Below are 13,429 nucleotides of genomic sequence, written 5' to 3'. Positions count from 1 at the left end.
CTGGCAGAAAAGTATTTGGGTTTGATCAAAGGGTAAGAAAATATTTTTCAGCTCATATGCAGTCAATAAAACTTGAATGGCCAAGGACACAAGATGAACACCCCATGCCCAGGCATCTGGAAATATTAGAGTAAAAAGGACTTGAAGTGAGAAAGAAATTTCTTGATGGGCCTGTGTCACCTTGTTGGGATATTTTTCCCTCTCAAAGGACTTGAGACATAAATAGCACAAAATAGCATGGAAAAGAGGGGGAGGAAAGGGAGATGCTTCACAGAGGTCGGAGGTTTAATTGAGCCAAACATGTCACCAGTTTATGGTGTTGAAAATCTCACTGGTCTGAAGGATGGGAGCAACAGTTCTGCAGCCTGGGAGGATTAACAGGCTTCAGTGGCAGCTTGTAGGCAGTGGGACTCACAGGGAAAGGGCTGTGCATACATGAGCATAACAATGTGTGCTGTGTAGCAGGAAAGCTTTTGCTTACTGTGAAAAAGGTAAACTTCACCATAAAGACTGAAGTTTGTCCTACCTTGTGCACTGTGAAACAGCTGTCTAAGATTTCTGGCCTCTCAGCACGCAGCTCCCTCGAGTCTCCTGTGCAGGAGCCTCCCTGCTGAGCACAGAGGAGCATGATGAGAAATGCCAAAGGCTGAGAACTTCTGCTGTGCTTGAGGCACTCATGAGCCATCAATGCCCCTTGCTGACACTAAATGGGGATATGATACCTCTGTGATAAATAACAGCACTGCAAACGGGAGGGGAGGCAGGTTTTCCATGTAAATCAAAGCATTAAGGTAATGAACACCAAATCACTCTAAGATGTGGCTTCCCACAATTAATGGTGCTGGGTTTTCTGTCAACACCTCTGGAACTGGAGTCACTTCAGGCCTCTGACAATGTCGGGTGTTTTCGTTCTTTTTCTTTTATCCATTGTAAAAGTATATGCAAAAGACAGAAGATTTAGCCATATATGGAGTTTCTCTGGCAGAGAGGTACAGTTACTGCTGGAAGAGATTTTGTCTTTTAGCAGCTGAAACTCTCAATTAGTTTATGTATATTAACTCTCTCTTTCTCTTCAAACTTTGATATTTGCTCCTCCGGTTCAAAAATGTTGGAGAAAAACAAAATCAACCCCCCTACAATAGCTTCAGGAACACTTACTCTGAAGTTGAATTTACACAGTTACATCAAATATGCAAATCCTTTTCCACTCACAGTATATTGGTCTAGAGAACTTCAGCAACTGATTGAGGGTTTTCTTGTTAATCTACTGTATATATTCATAAGTGTGTATGGGCATAAAATACTTCATTATTTTACTTCATTATTTTATTTTATTTCATATTTTTTGCTGGTTTTATATATAAAACCAGATACAATAACCAACTTGTGTAAGTTTTTACGTCTCACACCTACCAATGATAGCTTGGGAAAATTAAAAAACAAAAAGAAGAATAATATCAATAAAAGAAAACATATGTGGTCAGGCTACTTTTTAAATACCAGAGAGCAAATGACATCTAGAAATAGAAAGAGGATTTTTATTATTGTATCATTAGACCTTCAAAAAGAATTAAACAGATGAGATGGAAAAATTGACTGACGATGGCTTCGTGTGACGAGCTGTAATCAGGGGGGCACATCCATACCCATACTGAAGACTCAGAGCTCAGCCTCCTCAGTTGAAGGGCTTAACACAAGCCTAATGCCAAAACCACTGTATTAGTTAAAATAGTTCTTTCAGAGATTTTTACTTTAACTCTCCATTCTTTGTAATATCACTAATTTCTATTCCTTTCCAGTTTTGTCCTTTTGTAATACAAACAACATCAGGACTTTTTTTCCCCTTCTGTTTCAAATTATGCCTACAAACGAATAGGCTTGTTATCTGGAACTAACAAACTTTTTTTCTTTTTTTTGAGTTGTTTGATCTCTGAACACCCATTTCCTCTTCACATGTGTACTTGGAGAAATGTTGAAGGTCGTGCTTTATTATTCACTGGTGGTACGGCCTGATTCTCATCCCCTAAGGATTTGTCCATATTAGGAAAGGAACCTAACCTTAGGATAAAATTGGCCAGCTTCAGCCATCAGCCTTGATGGGGAGGGATCTGAGAAGAAAATGTGGGCTTTGCTGTCTTCAGCTGCTGGGAAAGCTGAGCTCAGGTATCCCTCAGGAGGGTATGTGGTCCCGGTGCAATTCTTCCCAGTAAAACCACTCCAATGGCTTTGATGTTTTCACTGGTGCTGGAGCTGCATCTGCCACAGGGAGCACCACCCGCCCGTGGGAGACACTGCAGGTCTCTGCAGGATTGCTCTGACCAAGCTCAGGAGCTGAAAAACCTGCAGAGCTGCAGCCTTGTACCAACAGTCTGGCCACCAGGACACCAGGGAAATGAGAGACTGGCTCAAGGCAGGTCTGTTCTCTTCCTTACGATACTCTGAAGTCATGATAGCAAAGTTTAAATAGCAATTATCTCCTTCATGTTGCAAGAGAAAGTGGTGATCACACTGAATTCCTGGACAGAGGCTTAGTTCATGGAGTTCTTGTCTATGACTTTCCAGTGCTGTGCAATAATTACAGCTCCTAGTGAGTCCTACACAAAGCTTCAACAGACGCAAATAAATTGTCATACTAAGGCCATGTGGCCTATAAGCATCATCACTTCCCTGCCCTGGCAAAATAAAAGGAGAGAGAAATAAAATAGTTATAGAATTACAGAGAGCACAGCAGCAAGAAAATACTTCCTTTTATGTGATGTGGTTACTTACAGAGAGATTGACCAGATTGAAAACAAAAGTCTGGGGGAACTTCCCTCATTTTTAAAAGTTTAATTCTCAGAAATTAATTTACTTCATGCTCTTCCTGGTGTAATAACTACCTACACTAACTGAAGTATCTATCTGTGGCTCCAGAAAATATCAGAGTAACTTATAATATTCCATAAAATAAAGGTCACTCAGGCAATCCTCCATTGCCTAGGATATGTTCTGTTATCAGTGATTTGCCATATTTTCAGAGTTGGTTTATGTTTGGTTACTGAAGTCATATGTAGGCACCTCAGAAAAAAGGCTGGCTTTGACAGCTGCTTTAGCTTCCATGACTTTGCAAGAGCACAGGCATTCCATTTGAAGTGTTGTTTCCTTAAGTTTGAAGGCAAATATTTCATGTAAATACCTGAATACAGATTTACATTATTTAAAAGTTCTGACCTCTGCTTTCTACATATCTAGGTCTTTATTTGTAACTAGGTTTAGTTAAAATCCAATTTTAACTTTGTCAGCCATCAGCTGCCTATTTTTATTGAATTTCAACTCAGTATAATCTATTTTTCATCTCATATTTCAGGCTGATAGTTACTTATTTGCATGTGTGCTTTATCCTACTTCAGCCCATAAAAGAGTCTCAATGATGGCACTTGCAGCTTGTCTGTGCCATTCATAGCTGGACTATGTCTGGGAGAGGAGGGATGCATCAGGAGAAAGCAAGCTGCACTCAAGAACAAGAAAGAGATTAATATATAGACAACAATTTTTTAAAATGCGTCTTATTTTATGATCACTCTGATAGTCTGTTGTGCACACATTTTGGAGATTTTTATAACATGTTATTAAGTATTAAATAGACTCAAAAAAAATCTCTTGCTGTCTGTGAGCAGCAGTCCTTTGAATGGACCAGTAAGTTGATACCCACAGCAACATATGTCAGGGGCACATATGGTCTCCTACTGCACCAGATTTTATTCACTCACAAACACTTGCAAGGGGGCATGGTGGTAAAACCTCCTTTCCTTGTGCTCTCCCCCTGCTCCTCTCACAAATCTGGTAGTTTTGTTCGTCACTTCTTATTGTAAGTTCTGTTTCAAGATACAAGAACAACTGTAATAGTCTGTTACATAAAGCAGAAAGCTTCATTGAAACAAGAAAAAAGTATTTCATTGCCCAGCATTTGTTTCCTGAAAGGACAAAAGGCATCTGGATGGCAATTTAAGTTAAAGCTATCTTTTGAGTTAAAATCCCCAAACATTCAAATGTGAATACAGATTCAATTGTTCTTTTAAACAACAAGTATGGAGCAGTTTTTTATTGAAACTCTATTTAGACTCCAAGAAAGTTACAACTAAATCACAGTTTTCTTGCAAAAAACCATTTAAAATGCAAAAATTTACCAACCACCAGTGATAAACTTCTTTCCTAATTTCTTTATCACATTCCTACAGTATTACATACAGGTGTCTAAGAATATAAACCACTCTTTTGCACAGCTATTTTATAGCCATCGGTCTTTGTTTAAAAAATAGAGTTGTTTCCATATGTTGTGCTATAACACCTTAGGATGTCTCTGCCTGAGCTATATCTAAGTCTTTTTAGATGATGTGCCATCTATATTGGAAGCAGAATTAATAATGTGATTGGGATGCAAAACTGGATGTGCACAGGAACAACTGGCATTGCAGTCACGGTTTGGTGCTGACTGGGAAAAAGCAGCAGCTATGAGTTGTTTCTTTTTGCTCATACAAAAGTGGTATAAACTGAAATTCCACAGAAGCTGGCAGTTTGGTTCCTCTTGTAGTGCAGGTGCATGAATTGGCACTTTCTTCTAAGCCACATCTAAAGAAAAATCTTGGCTCATAATGGATATGCCAAATTATTAAATTTGACAGCAGACTTAAAATATGTGTAATGACTAACTCCCACCCAGGCATATGTAAAAGGCCACCACATTCTAGCACCAGCCTTGATTTTGCCATGCCAGCACTACAGAACAAAGGAGGTGGCTCCGTTCCTGTGCAAAGCACACTCTGCACACAGGCTCTGGGGCTGGAGGCTCTCACTGGTGTGCACAGAAGAGGGGGGGGGTGTGTCCACACGTGTGCATGGTGTGGGCAATGCGCCCTGCCCTGGTGTAGAGCTGGGTGAAGTGTGGCAATGATGCTGAATGAGGAGTGGTGACTTTCCTCCTTATCCTTCCTGTGCTACTTCCTGCTGCCTGACTTCCCACTTGGAAAGGCTCTACTTCCTTTCACAGATGGGCGAAAAACACGAGGTTAACAATACCAGCCAACTGAAAGATTATTAGGCAGAAATACTTCAATGACTTCATGCTTCAAGTGATGGAAAACAGAGGCGAGTTTCCTAAAACTCACTTGCAGAGGAGATGAGCTGAAGCTTGTTAGCTAAACTCCAGGCAGACAAAGCAGCACAGCTTGCCTGTGTGCACTGAGAGGCAGTGTCAGAGAAGCTATTGTTGACTTGTTGCAGCTTGCAAGGAGCGCGCAGAATTCCAATTGGCTGCAATTGGATTTGCCAGGGGGGCTGCAAGAATAGGCGTAAGCCTGGTGGCTGTGCATGAACATGAAGGAAAGCATCAGGCTACACCACTGGCCATTTGCTAAATTTCCTCTGTTGTCCAGCCACAATGTGTAAACACAGAGGTCGTGACCAAGGATAATTCACTTCAGTTTCAGGAAGAATTGCTGAAAATTTTACACATTTTTATTCTGTACCTGTCTTTAATGTCCACTACCTGCAGATGACAGCTTCATTTACTGATCCCTAGAGAGCCTACTACTGCATTGAAGTTTCTGGAGCTCATAACTAATTCTTCTTAGAAGGAAATCTGTCACAGAGAAAGGACCAGATGCAAGACTTATGTAATCTAGCCTTCATTTGCAAAATACAAAAAGCATCTGAACTAATAAATTACTATATTTAAAACCTTATGGAAATCCTTATTCAGTTTGAAAACATACCAATTATAATGAGTTAATCCATTTCCTTCAAATGAATGACGTTTGAAAGAGGTTTTGTGATTGTTAAAGAAAATTTCTTTAGGAGACATCTGCAACTCATACTTTGTAACCTCTTTAAATGTACATTTCTCATTTGCAAGATGCTGACAGGTTTTATTTTAGACAGTACTTTTTTTCTTTTTTAAAAAACATTTCTCTTCATTTGGAGAATGTGCATATTGCTTTGTTCTTCACCACAGAACCATTCCAGACCACTTGATTTCTTGTCATGTTTACCTGGTGATTTGATTTCTTTGAATATTTACTTGGTCAAAAGAATGGCACAGTGAGCTCTCACCTACTCTACTTGCCCAACCACCTTGTGGAGCCATGTGCTGTGCACACCTTACCAGACGACTGGGACAGCTTTTTGCCTTTAGCTCTGCTGAATTTAATTATCACTGGACTTTTTCCACAGACAGCTAATACAAAGCAGGAGGAATTTCATACCTCCTCCAAGACAGAAAATGTTTTTCCGTGTCTGTTGATAGAAGCTGTTTGCATTACATGCTTACCAATGGCATTAAATTCATTTGAGGATGAAGATAACATTTATTCCCAACCCTAATATTTTTGTTCTGTTTTGGAATACTATGCAAACACCCTCCTATATAAAAGCATTCCCATCAATAGCTTTATTCCAAATAATACGTGGTATTGTTTGCTATTGTCAAAATATGTTATTTTATGAATTGGTTTAATGCTTTGAAAACTTGGTGCATGACACTAACTGAAAGATTAACCTTGACTGTAGAATTTAGAACTGGAAACCCCTACTGGACAATCTCACCCTTCTGAAAGGATGAAGTTTTCCTATAACTTCTTCATTTACTGTTTCAGTGAATTTTCCTTCTCCCCAGAATATAGATTTGGACTAACAGGAAATCATAAGAAACATACTGCCCAGTTACATTACAGGAAATGCTAATATTCCCTTTTATGACAGTACAGCTCCATGGAACAGAAAAGCAATCAACACCATTATTTGTCCCTATGTTTTCCTGTGGTGTCATGAGGGTGTGCATACCATCCCAGTTTCACAGTGATGCTGCTAGTGAAGGATGCTTGTGAGAAGCACTAGTTTGATGAATCTACCAGCTAAGTCTCAGTCTGCAGTTGCAAATACTGAAGAGTGGGTTGTAAGCAGTTTGAGTTGTCAACTGGATCCTGGAAAACCTTCGGTTACCCAGGACAGATCCATAACATGGGAATCTATGTGTAGCAGTTGGCTTTTTCTTCTGAGTTCATATCTGTTCAGGAGTTTGACTCCACTCCTTCTGGACAGTATGCAAAAACATGGTCTGTAACCCTACTTCCAGTGTACCAGGAGCACCTTTTGGGATTAGTGACATTTCAAAGAGCGAGCAGTTCATGGGTCCTTTGCTAATAAATGGGAATACAACCAAGACAAGTAGAGGCTCTCTTTCCTTGAGCCAACCTATCCCTTTGACTGGACAAAGTAACCATGGAATTTTATGGTGTTTCTGTTTATATTCCAGGTGCAGGCGCTAACTCTGGCATTTCAGCCATTTTCCCAAGTACCTCTGGCACAAGCACTTTCTCGCCTTACCAGCATGCTCACAAAGGTAAGAATGCACTCACAGGGTTCATTTAGCAGCTCCTTGTTTTGAAAAGGGCATCAACAAAGTGCAACCAAACTGAAAGTATCTGTTGCACTTTCCATTGTCACCATTTCCAGATTTCTAAAACTGCTATTAGAAATAATTCAGAACTCATTTTTGTTCCTCAGTTAATCAACACTGCTGTTTCAGTCAGCTGAACATAAAAAGTATTTGAGCCGTACTCAGTGATGCCAGCAATAAATTTAGCTCATTATTTGTAGCTCTACAGAAATAGCACTCTGTCTCAGCAAAGCTTAGCTTAGAATGGTGAAAACAACTTCATGCACAAATATGGTCAGTCTCTTATTGAGCTAACATAAGCAGCTCTCCAGCATGATTAGGAGGCTTTTAAAATTTTTGAACCTGAGAAGACAAAACGGGAAAGGTGCAATTAATGAGGTACTGACAATGCTGGTCTTGGTACTGTCTGAAAACACGACTGTTGGGATCATGTTTTCAGAAAAATTGAAGTTTTCATGCCTTTCAGCATATCTGTGATTTTCTGCATCCTTTCATGGCTTTTCAATTCTAGCCTTTTGCATCTAAGTTTTCTTTCTGAATATCTTTTCATATAGTTTATTTTAAATCCACCTTCTAGTCATGCTGCTTTTTAAGTATCTGTTAGAAAAACATCCATTATTCTGTGTGTGCAGTGTCCCCCTTTTAACTTAGAGCTTTTGAGGCAGCCACAGTTATCAACAGTCATTTTAGCTCTTACTCTCTTTGTATATTTACTGGGTTTTGTCTTGTCAATGCTGATTCCCAGAATGCAGTGCTACAAAACTTCTACTCTTGCTTATGTAAAGCTTCCCATATTAAAATACAACTTCCTGCATCTTTGTATCTGATGGATCATACCATCAAACATTTTTAATGAATGGTTTATGCATATATATCAAAATTTTGAAAAAATTTTAATTAACTTGCCTTTGAGATGCAACACTAAGATTTCAATGCTTAACAAGTAACCAAGACTCAGATCAACTAAAAGATTATGCAAACTATGTGTAGAGCAGACTGCAAACTGTTAACTATTCTCTGATCCTAAGAGTTGCTCCTTTATTTTTTTTTTTATTCCAGCAGATCTTTCAGGACAAGGACATCTGGCTACAGCTCTTATAATTGCCATGTCTACCATCTTCATAATGGCCATCGCCATTGTCCTCATTATCATGTTTTACATTGTAAAAACAAAACCATCTGCTCAAGGTAATTGTTCAGCAGGTGAAATTTTAGTTGCAAATGCTCTTTTTAGAAAGCTTCTGAGAATAATTAGAGTTATATTTGTATATTCTAGCCTGTTGCAAGAGCCACTCAGTAAAAAATGTCGAAGCTCAGGCTAACACACAAGAAGAGAAGAAAGAAGTACAAGGTACAAGTTGGTTTAGTTTTGCTTTTTCTATCCAAGACAACACTGGGCTTAAATACTCTTAATACATTTCTCTTAATTACAATTTCTCCTTTGGAGTGTATAAAACCCGTATCAGTTTACTAAAGAATGGTCTATAACAGTTTTTTATACTTCCAGAATGTCACTTAATCCTCTGATAGCAACTAAAAATACAGCAGAGAGATTTATTTTGTCAGCAAGGTTGCCAGCAGAGCTAGCTCCTGACACAAAGCACTGGTTTGGAAACTTATTGCCAATTTAAACTTCTCTAATTGTTGTTCTACAGATAATGTTGTGATATTCTCTGAGAAAGAAGAGTTTGAAAAACTTACAGCTACTCCAGCTAAGGCTGCCAAAAGGTGGGTAAAAGATAAGTATATTGCTAGTTTCACTGAAATGGGGAAGGCACATGGTCATCATTCATCCTGGTACAGTGGAACACATGAACTAATTCGATGGGTGTGCTGGCAAGTTGCTGCAGCAGGGCAAAGACCAGGTGCCTTAGTAGGCTTTTCCCCCTCTGGTTTCTAAGAGATGATAACAGATATCATGAAGAGACACCTGTGTCCTCCCCATTCTCTCTGTGACCAATTCATCCGCTCTTGGGATTCCATCTACTCTTTTGAGAGGCTAATTTCTGGGATCTGCGTGCAGCTCTCACTCACATGGCCTTAGTGAGGTTCCTCTTCCCTTTCTAGGCAGGAAGAGTAAAAATAGCTGCTACAGGCCTTAAGGAAACCCCTTGTTCGTAGCATCATCTGGATGGCAGGTTGTGGTAGTTTTCCTCATCTTGTCTCTGCCCAGTAGCCAAACCTGCCTGGGTAACATGATTAAGGTGAGCTAAACACTGTCCTCAGCTGGAAAATCCCTCTCTGAAAAGATTCTTGCAAGCTACCTGTGACTGTGTGACCTGGTGGGCATTGCACATACACCCTGCGCTGGTGAAGGCTGTTACACTCACAGGATTTCGGAGGAAAGGCATTTTAAAAAATGGAAGACAATTCTATTCAATTACTCTTGGATAGCGAAACGGAGATGGCTGGAGTCAGCTCGAGAGGCTTCACTAAGATAACCATATCCTTCATTTTACAGTGAAAATGATGCATCTTCTGAGAATGAACGACTTTTAAGCCGGAGTATGGATAGTGATGAAGAAGCTGCAGTTGACAAGCAAGGGACTCCAGAGAGATGCTTGTTATCTTTAGTGCATTTGGCCAGAGATAAATCTTCTACAAGCAATAAATCAACTGGGGTAAGGCTACCTTGAGATTTAAAAATTGAGACCATTTTTTTACTTTTTTTTAAGAAAAAAATATATAAGCTATCACCCCCCAAAATGCATTGTAGTGTAGATCAGATTGATGTACAAGAGCTTCTCCAGACAAATTTCTTATAGAATCTCTTTGCATAATGACATGTAGAATGTTCAGGGATGAAAATCAAATTTTCTACAAGACTAATTACTTTGCTTTTTTGAGTGTTATATTTACAGTTTAAAGAAAGAAAAACCCCAAATAACAGCAATCCCCTGTTATAGCTAATGCTAAGACAGTAAAACAATGTATCAGCATGGCAGGATTCAGCTGACAGCAGAGCATCTGAGTACCTTGACCCAGCTGCATCGGTATTTCCATGGCACAGACTTCTCAGTAATATCCGGTGTTGTGCTTGGTTTCCATGTGGAATTTTGAAAAACATACACATGGCTTGAAGGTCATTCCTGTGCTCTGAAGGACTCTGTAATCCACTGTTTTGCTGTGGAAGGCCTTTGCTTCTTCCTGCTGAGCATGTAATGCTCAGGGCTTTTTGTCTAACTTGGAGTATTTTAAGGCACAGTTAAGGCCACAAACTTTTAGTTTGTGTTAACATCAAATTATCCTTAAAAAGAAGGTGTCTGCTAAGATTTTTTCAGTATTTCAAATTTATTTTAAAATGGCAATATCTAGGTCAAAATCACATCATTAATATCAAACATCAGATATTGTTTAAGAAAAAAATAGGTTTGAAAATGCATCTTTTCATGTTTGCATGTTTTGAATTGTTGGGATGGATCCGCTCAAACTTTCTGAAACACACCACTCTTCAGCTGAGATCAGACACAATGTCTCAATGCAAGTTAAACAGTTTTGTAGTTGTAGACATTTATGACCATCTGAAAATAACTTACTACTCCAATACTCACATTTTAAAGTTCAGGTTTTTGAGGTCTCTCTAAATATCCAACTTGATGATACTTTTGCAAGCACTGGCTTGAAATAGGATAATACATCTAGGGCCGTCATGAAATCCGAATATTTAATAAGGAACAGGTTACCTTAGAAAGATCATGGATTATAGATACATTCTCCAGAGTCATTTAGATAGATAGCCCATAAGTGCACCTTAAGCATGAACTATTTCTTCCAGACCTGTTCTAACACACTTCCTCATGGACTAAAGACAGCTGACAAGGCTGAAGACAGACTTTTCAATGAAGGCGCAGATTGCATCAAGATTCTCCACTCCATACCTAAGATGTCACAATTAAGCCAGTTGCCAGAAGCTAGAAAAGCAGTAATTTTCTTCAGATTGGGAATTAAGTAGCATTAATAGCACAGGAGAGAGTATTCAGAGCAGTTAGACAAGGATAAAGAAAATTAGAGGCTTGCTATTAACCAAGCCTTCTTCTTCCTAGTTATAACAAAACCCATTTGCAATGAGCTGCCACAGAGACGATCATCAGGCTAAATATTTCCTGTTTGCTTTCAGCTTAAGGTTTAAAAATCTCCCATCTTCTGCCTCTGGTAAAAAGAGCATCTTGCATAATTCTTCATGGAATTACTTAACCTTCTTCTCTCTTCTAAAAGTGAGGGGAGAATGAAAATAAGCATCCAACAGTTTTCTTAGGAGAAGTTTTAATAAACCCTATTAAAAGAAAATTTCCTGTTTTCAAGGTTCTAAAACAGGTAATCCAAGCCTAAAATAGCAACGTGACTGACTCAGCACATGTAAATTACATGAGGAAGATGTGAGCAACACTCAGTGTCTGCATTGTGTTGCCCTGCGGACAAGGCACTCGCACTGTGCCTGCCAGGCACGCCTCAGGTGGACCAGCCACTTTGTGCTCTCCAGCTGCAAGTCCATTAATCCACGTCATTGATGTGCCTTGCCCTTTACAGCCCAAATAAAATGAGGAAAATCTTTCCACAAAACAAAATACTGAAAGCAGAGCTTTTATTCAAGCCTCCTTTGCAGTGAAAAGTGACAAATTTGTGGAGATAATGCTAGAGTCCTATCGAAAAGACAGCTTTTCAGAAAGCTCAGTCCTAATGAGAGCTGTCACAGAGAAGAAAATTTCAGTCCCTGAGAGCTCATGACATTTTGACATTTATTTTCACTCCACATTGAATCCAAAGCCAAAACTTGAGAATATTTTGCTAAATGAAACTATATTAAAATGTCCATTTTTAGCTTGAAAAATGTCAGGTTTTCAGTCCTGTTTCTTTTTTGTCAAAAATGACTAGATTCCCTGGGACTCCCAGCTTTCTTCTCTCCAAAAATTCACTGGTTTATTTTTTTAAATCTATCTGTAAAATATTTCAGTTAATTAGTAAGGCACTAAGCAGGTCTATGTCAAGAGACAGAAAGGAAGAGCCCCTCCTCTTCAGTCCTCTTAGATTATCAGAAGAAGGCAATTTCAGTTTGAATTTAATTCCCTGTATCCAGTCCTGACCTAGTTTACCTGGACAACCCTACATTAATTTCGCATACATGGTACCAGATTTGTCCTCATTCTCAGGAGTTTGCGTCAGTCTGAAAGAGAAATAAAACATACAAACACTTGGAGCAGAAAAGTACTTGCTCCCAAAAAAAGTCTAGAAGTTGGAATGAAAGACTCTAGCAGTGGCAAGTGAAATCATAAATATGTTTATGTTTCATGGAATAATTGCTGTGTCATTTTCTTTGAGTCTTCAAAAGGGACCCTTAAGGACAGTATATGAAAACCTCATAAAATGGAGATGTCCCACAGACTTTCCACTGCTGTCTTCTAATTGTTTAATCTTGTAACTGAAAAATTAATGAAATAAAACTCTTTTCGTTTAGATTCAAAGTCGAAGGAAAAAGATACTTGACGTGTATGCTAACGTATGTGACGTTGCAGAAGGTGAGTGTACAATTTGCACCTATGCTAACAGCATGAAATTAGATCACAAGCATTTGCTATAAAATAAGAAGGCCCGCTGACTATCTATGGAAAATAATCCCAAACCACAGAAGACACCGTAGGCAGATTTGTATTCACTTGCCAGGAACCCTGTGGTGCCGTGACCCCAGAGCTGTCCAGGCTGGGCTTGGGCTGAAGCACACCATGGCTTCTCTCCGGGCACGTGCGTGAGCTTCCTTCCCATGGAGAGCAGGAAGAGTTGTGATGGGCTGTGTTGGGACACACAAACAGGCCAAGATGCAAAGAAGCAGTTTTGCATTCCCCATCTAGAGGAAACCTGTTGGACTTATTTCTTTAGATAATAGATAAAAAATAGTTCTAAATATGAAAGTCGGATTTGGGGAGGGTCAGGATTGAGGGTAAGACAAGTCTCAACCTACTCTTCTTCTCTAAATTCTGTCCCGTATCTCACAACATGTGGAGT

The 13,429-nt window shown here is 39.3% G+C and overlaps 1 protein-coding gene across 3 annotated transcripts in view; it reads left to right on the top strand.

Moving 5' to 3' along the window:
• EDAR (ectodysplasin A receptor) overlaps positions 1-13,429 on the top strand; it is a 70,919-nt gene that overhangs the window by 55,781 nt on the left and 1,709 nt on the right. For 2 of the 3 annotated variants that reach the window (XM_010394297.3, XM_019283056.3), the window contains exons 6-11: positions 7,289-7,375; positions 8,492-8,620; positions 8,709-8,783; positions 9,088-9,160; positions 9,894-10,053; positions 12,885-12,945. In XM_010394297.3, coding sequence (XP_010392599.1) covers positions 7,289-7,375; positions 8,492-8,620; positions 8,709-8,783; positions 9,088-9,160; positions 9,894-10,053; positions 12,885-12,945 — 585 coding nt within the window. The remainder of the gene's footprint in view (positions 1-7,288; positions 7,376-8,491; positions 8,621-8,708; positions 8,784-9,087; positions 9,161-9,893; positions 10,054-12,884; positions 12,946-13,429) is intronic. The other variant, XM_010394298.4, reaches the window with a different exon arrangement.

Source organism: Corvus cornix, chromosome 1 (genome assembly GCF_000738735.6).
Source record: "Corvus cornix cornix isolate S_Up_H32 chromosome 1, ASM73873v5, whole genome shotgun sequence".
Taxonomy (NCBI): Eukaryota; Metazoa; Chordata; class Aves; order Passeriformes; family Corvidae; genus Corvus; species Corvus cornix.
This window is presented reverse-complemented; position numbering and strand designations above follow the sequence as displayed.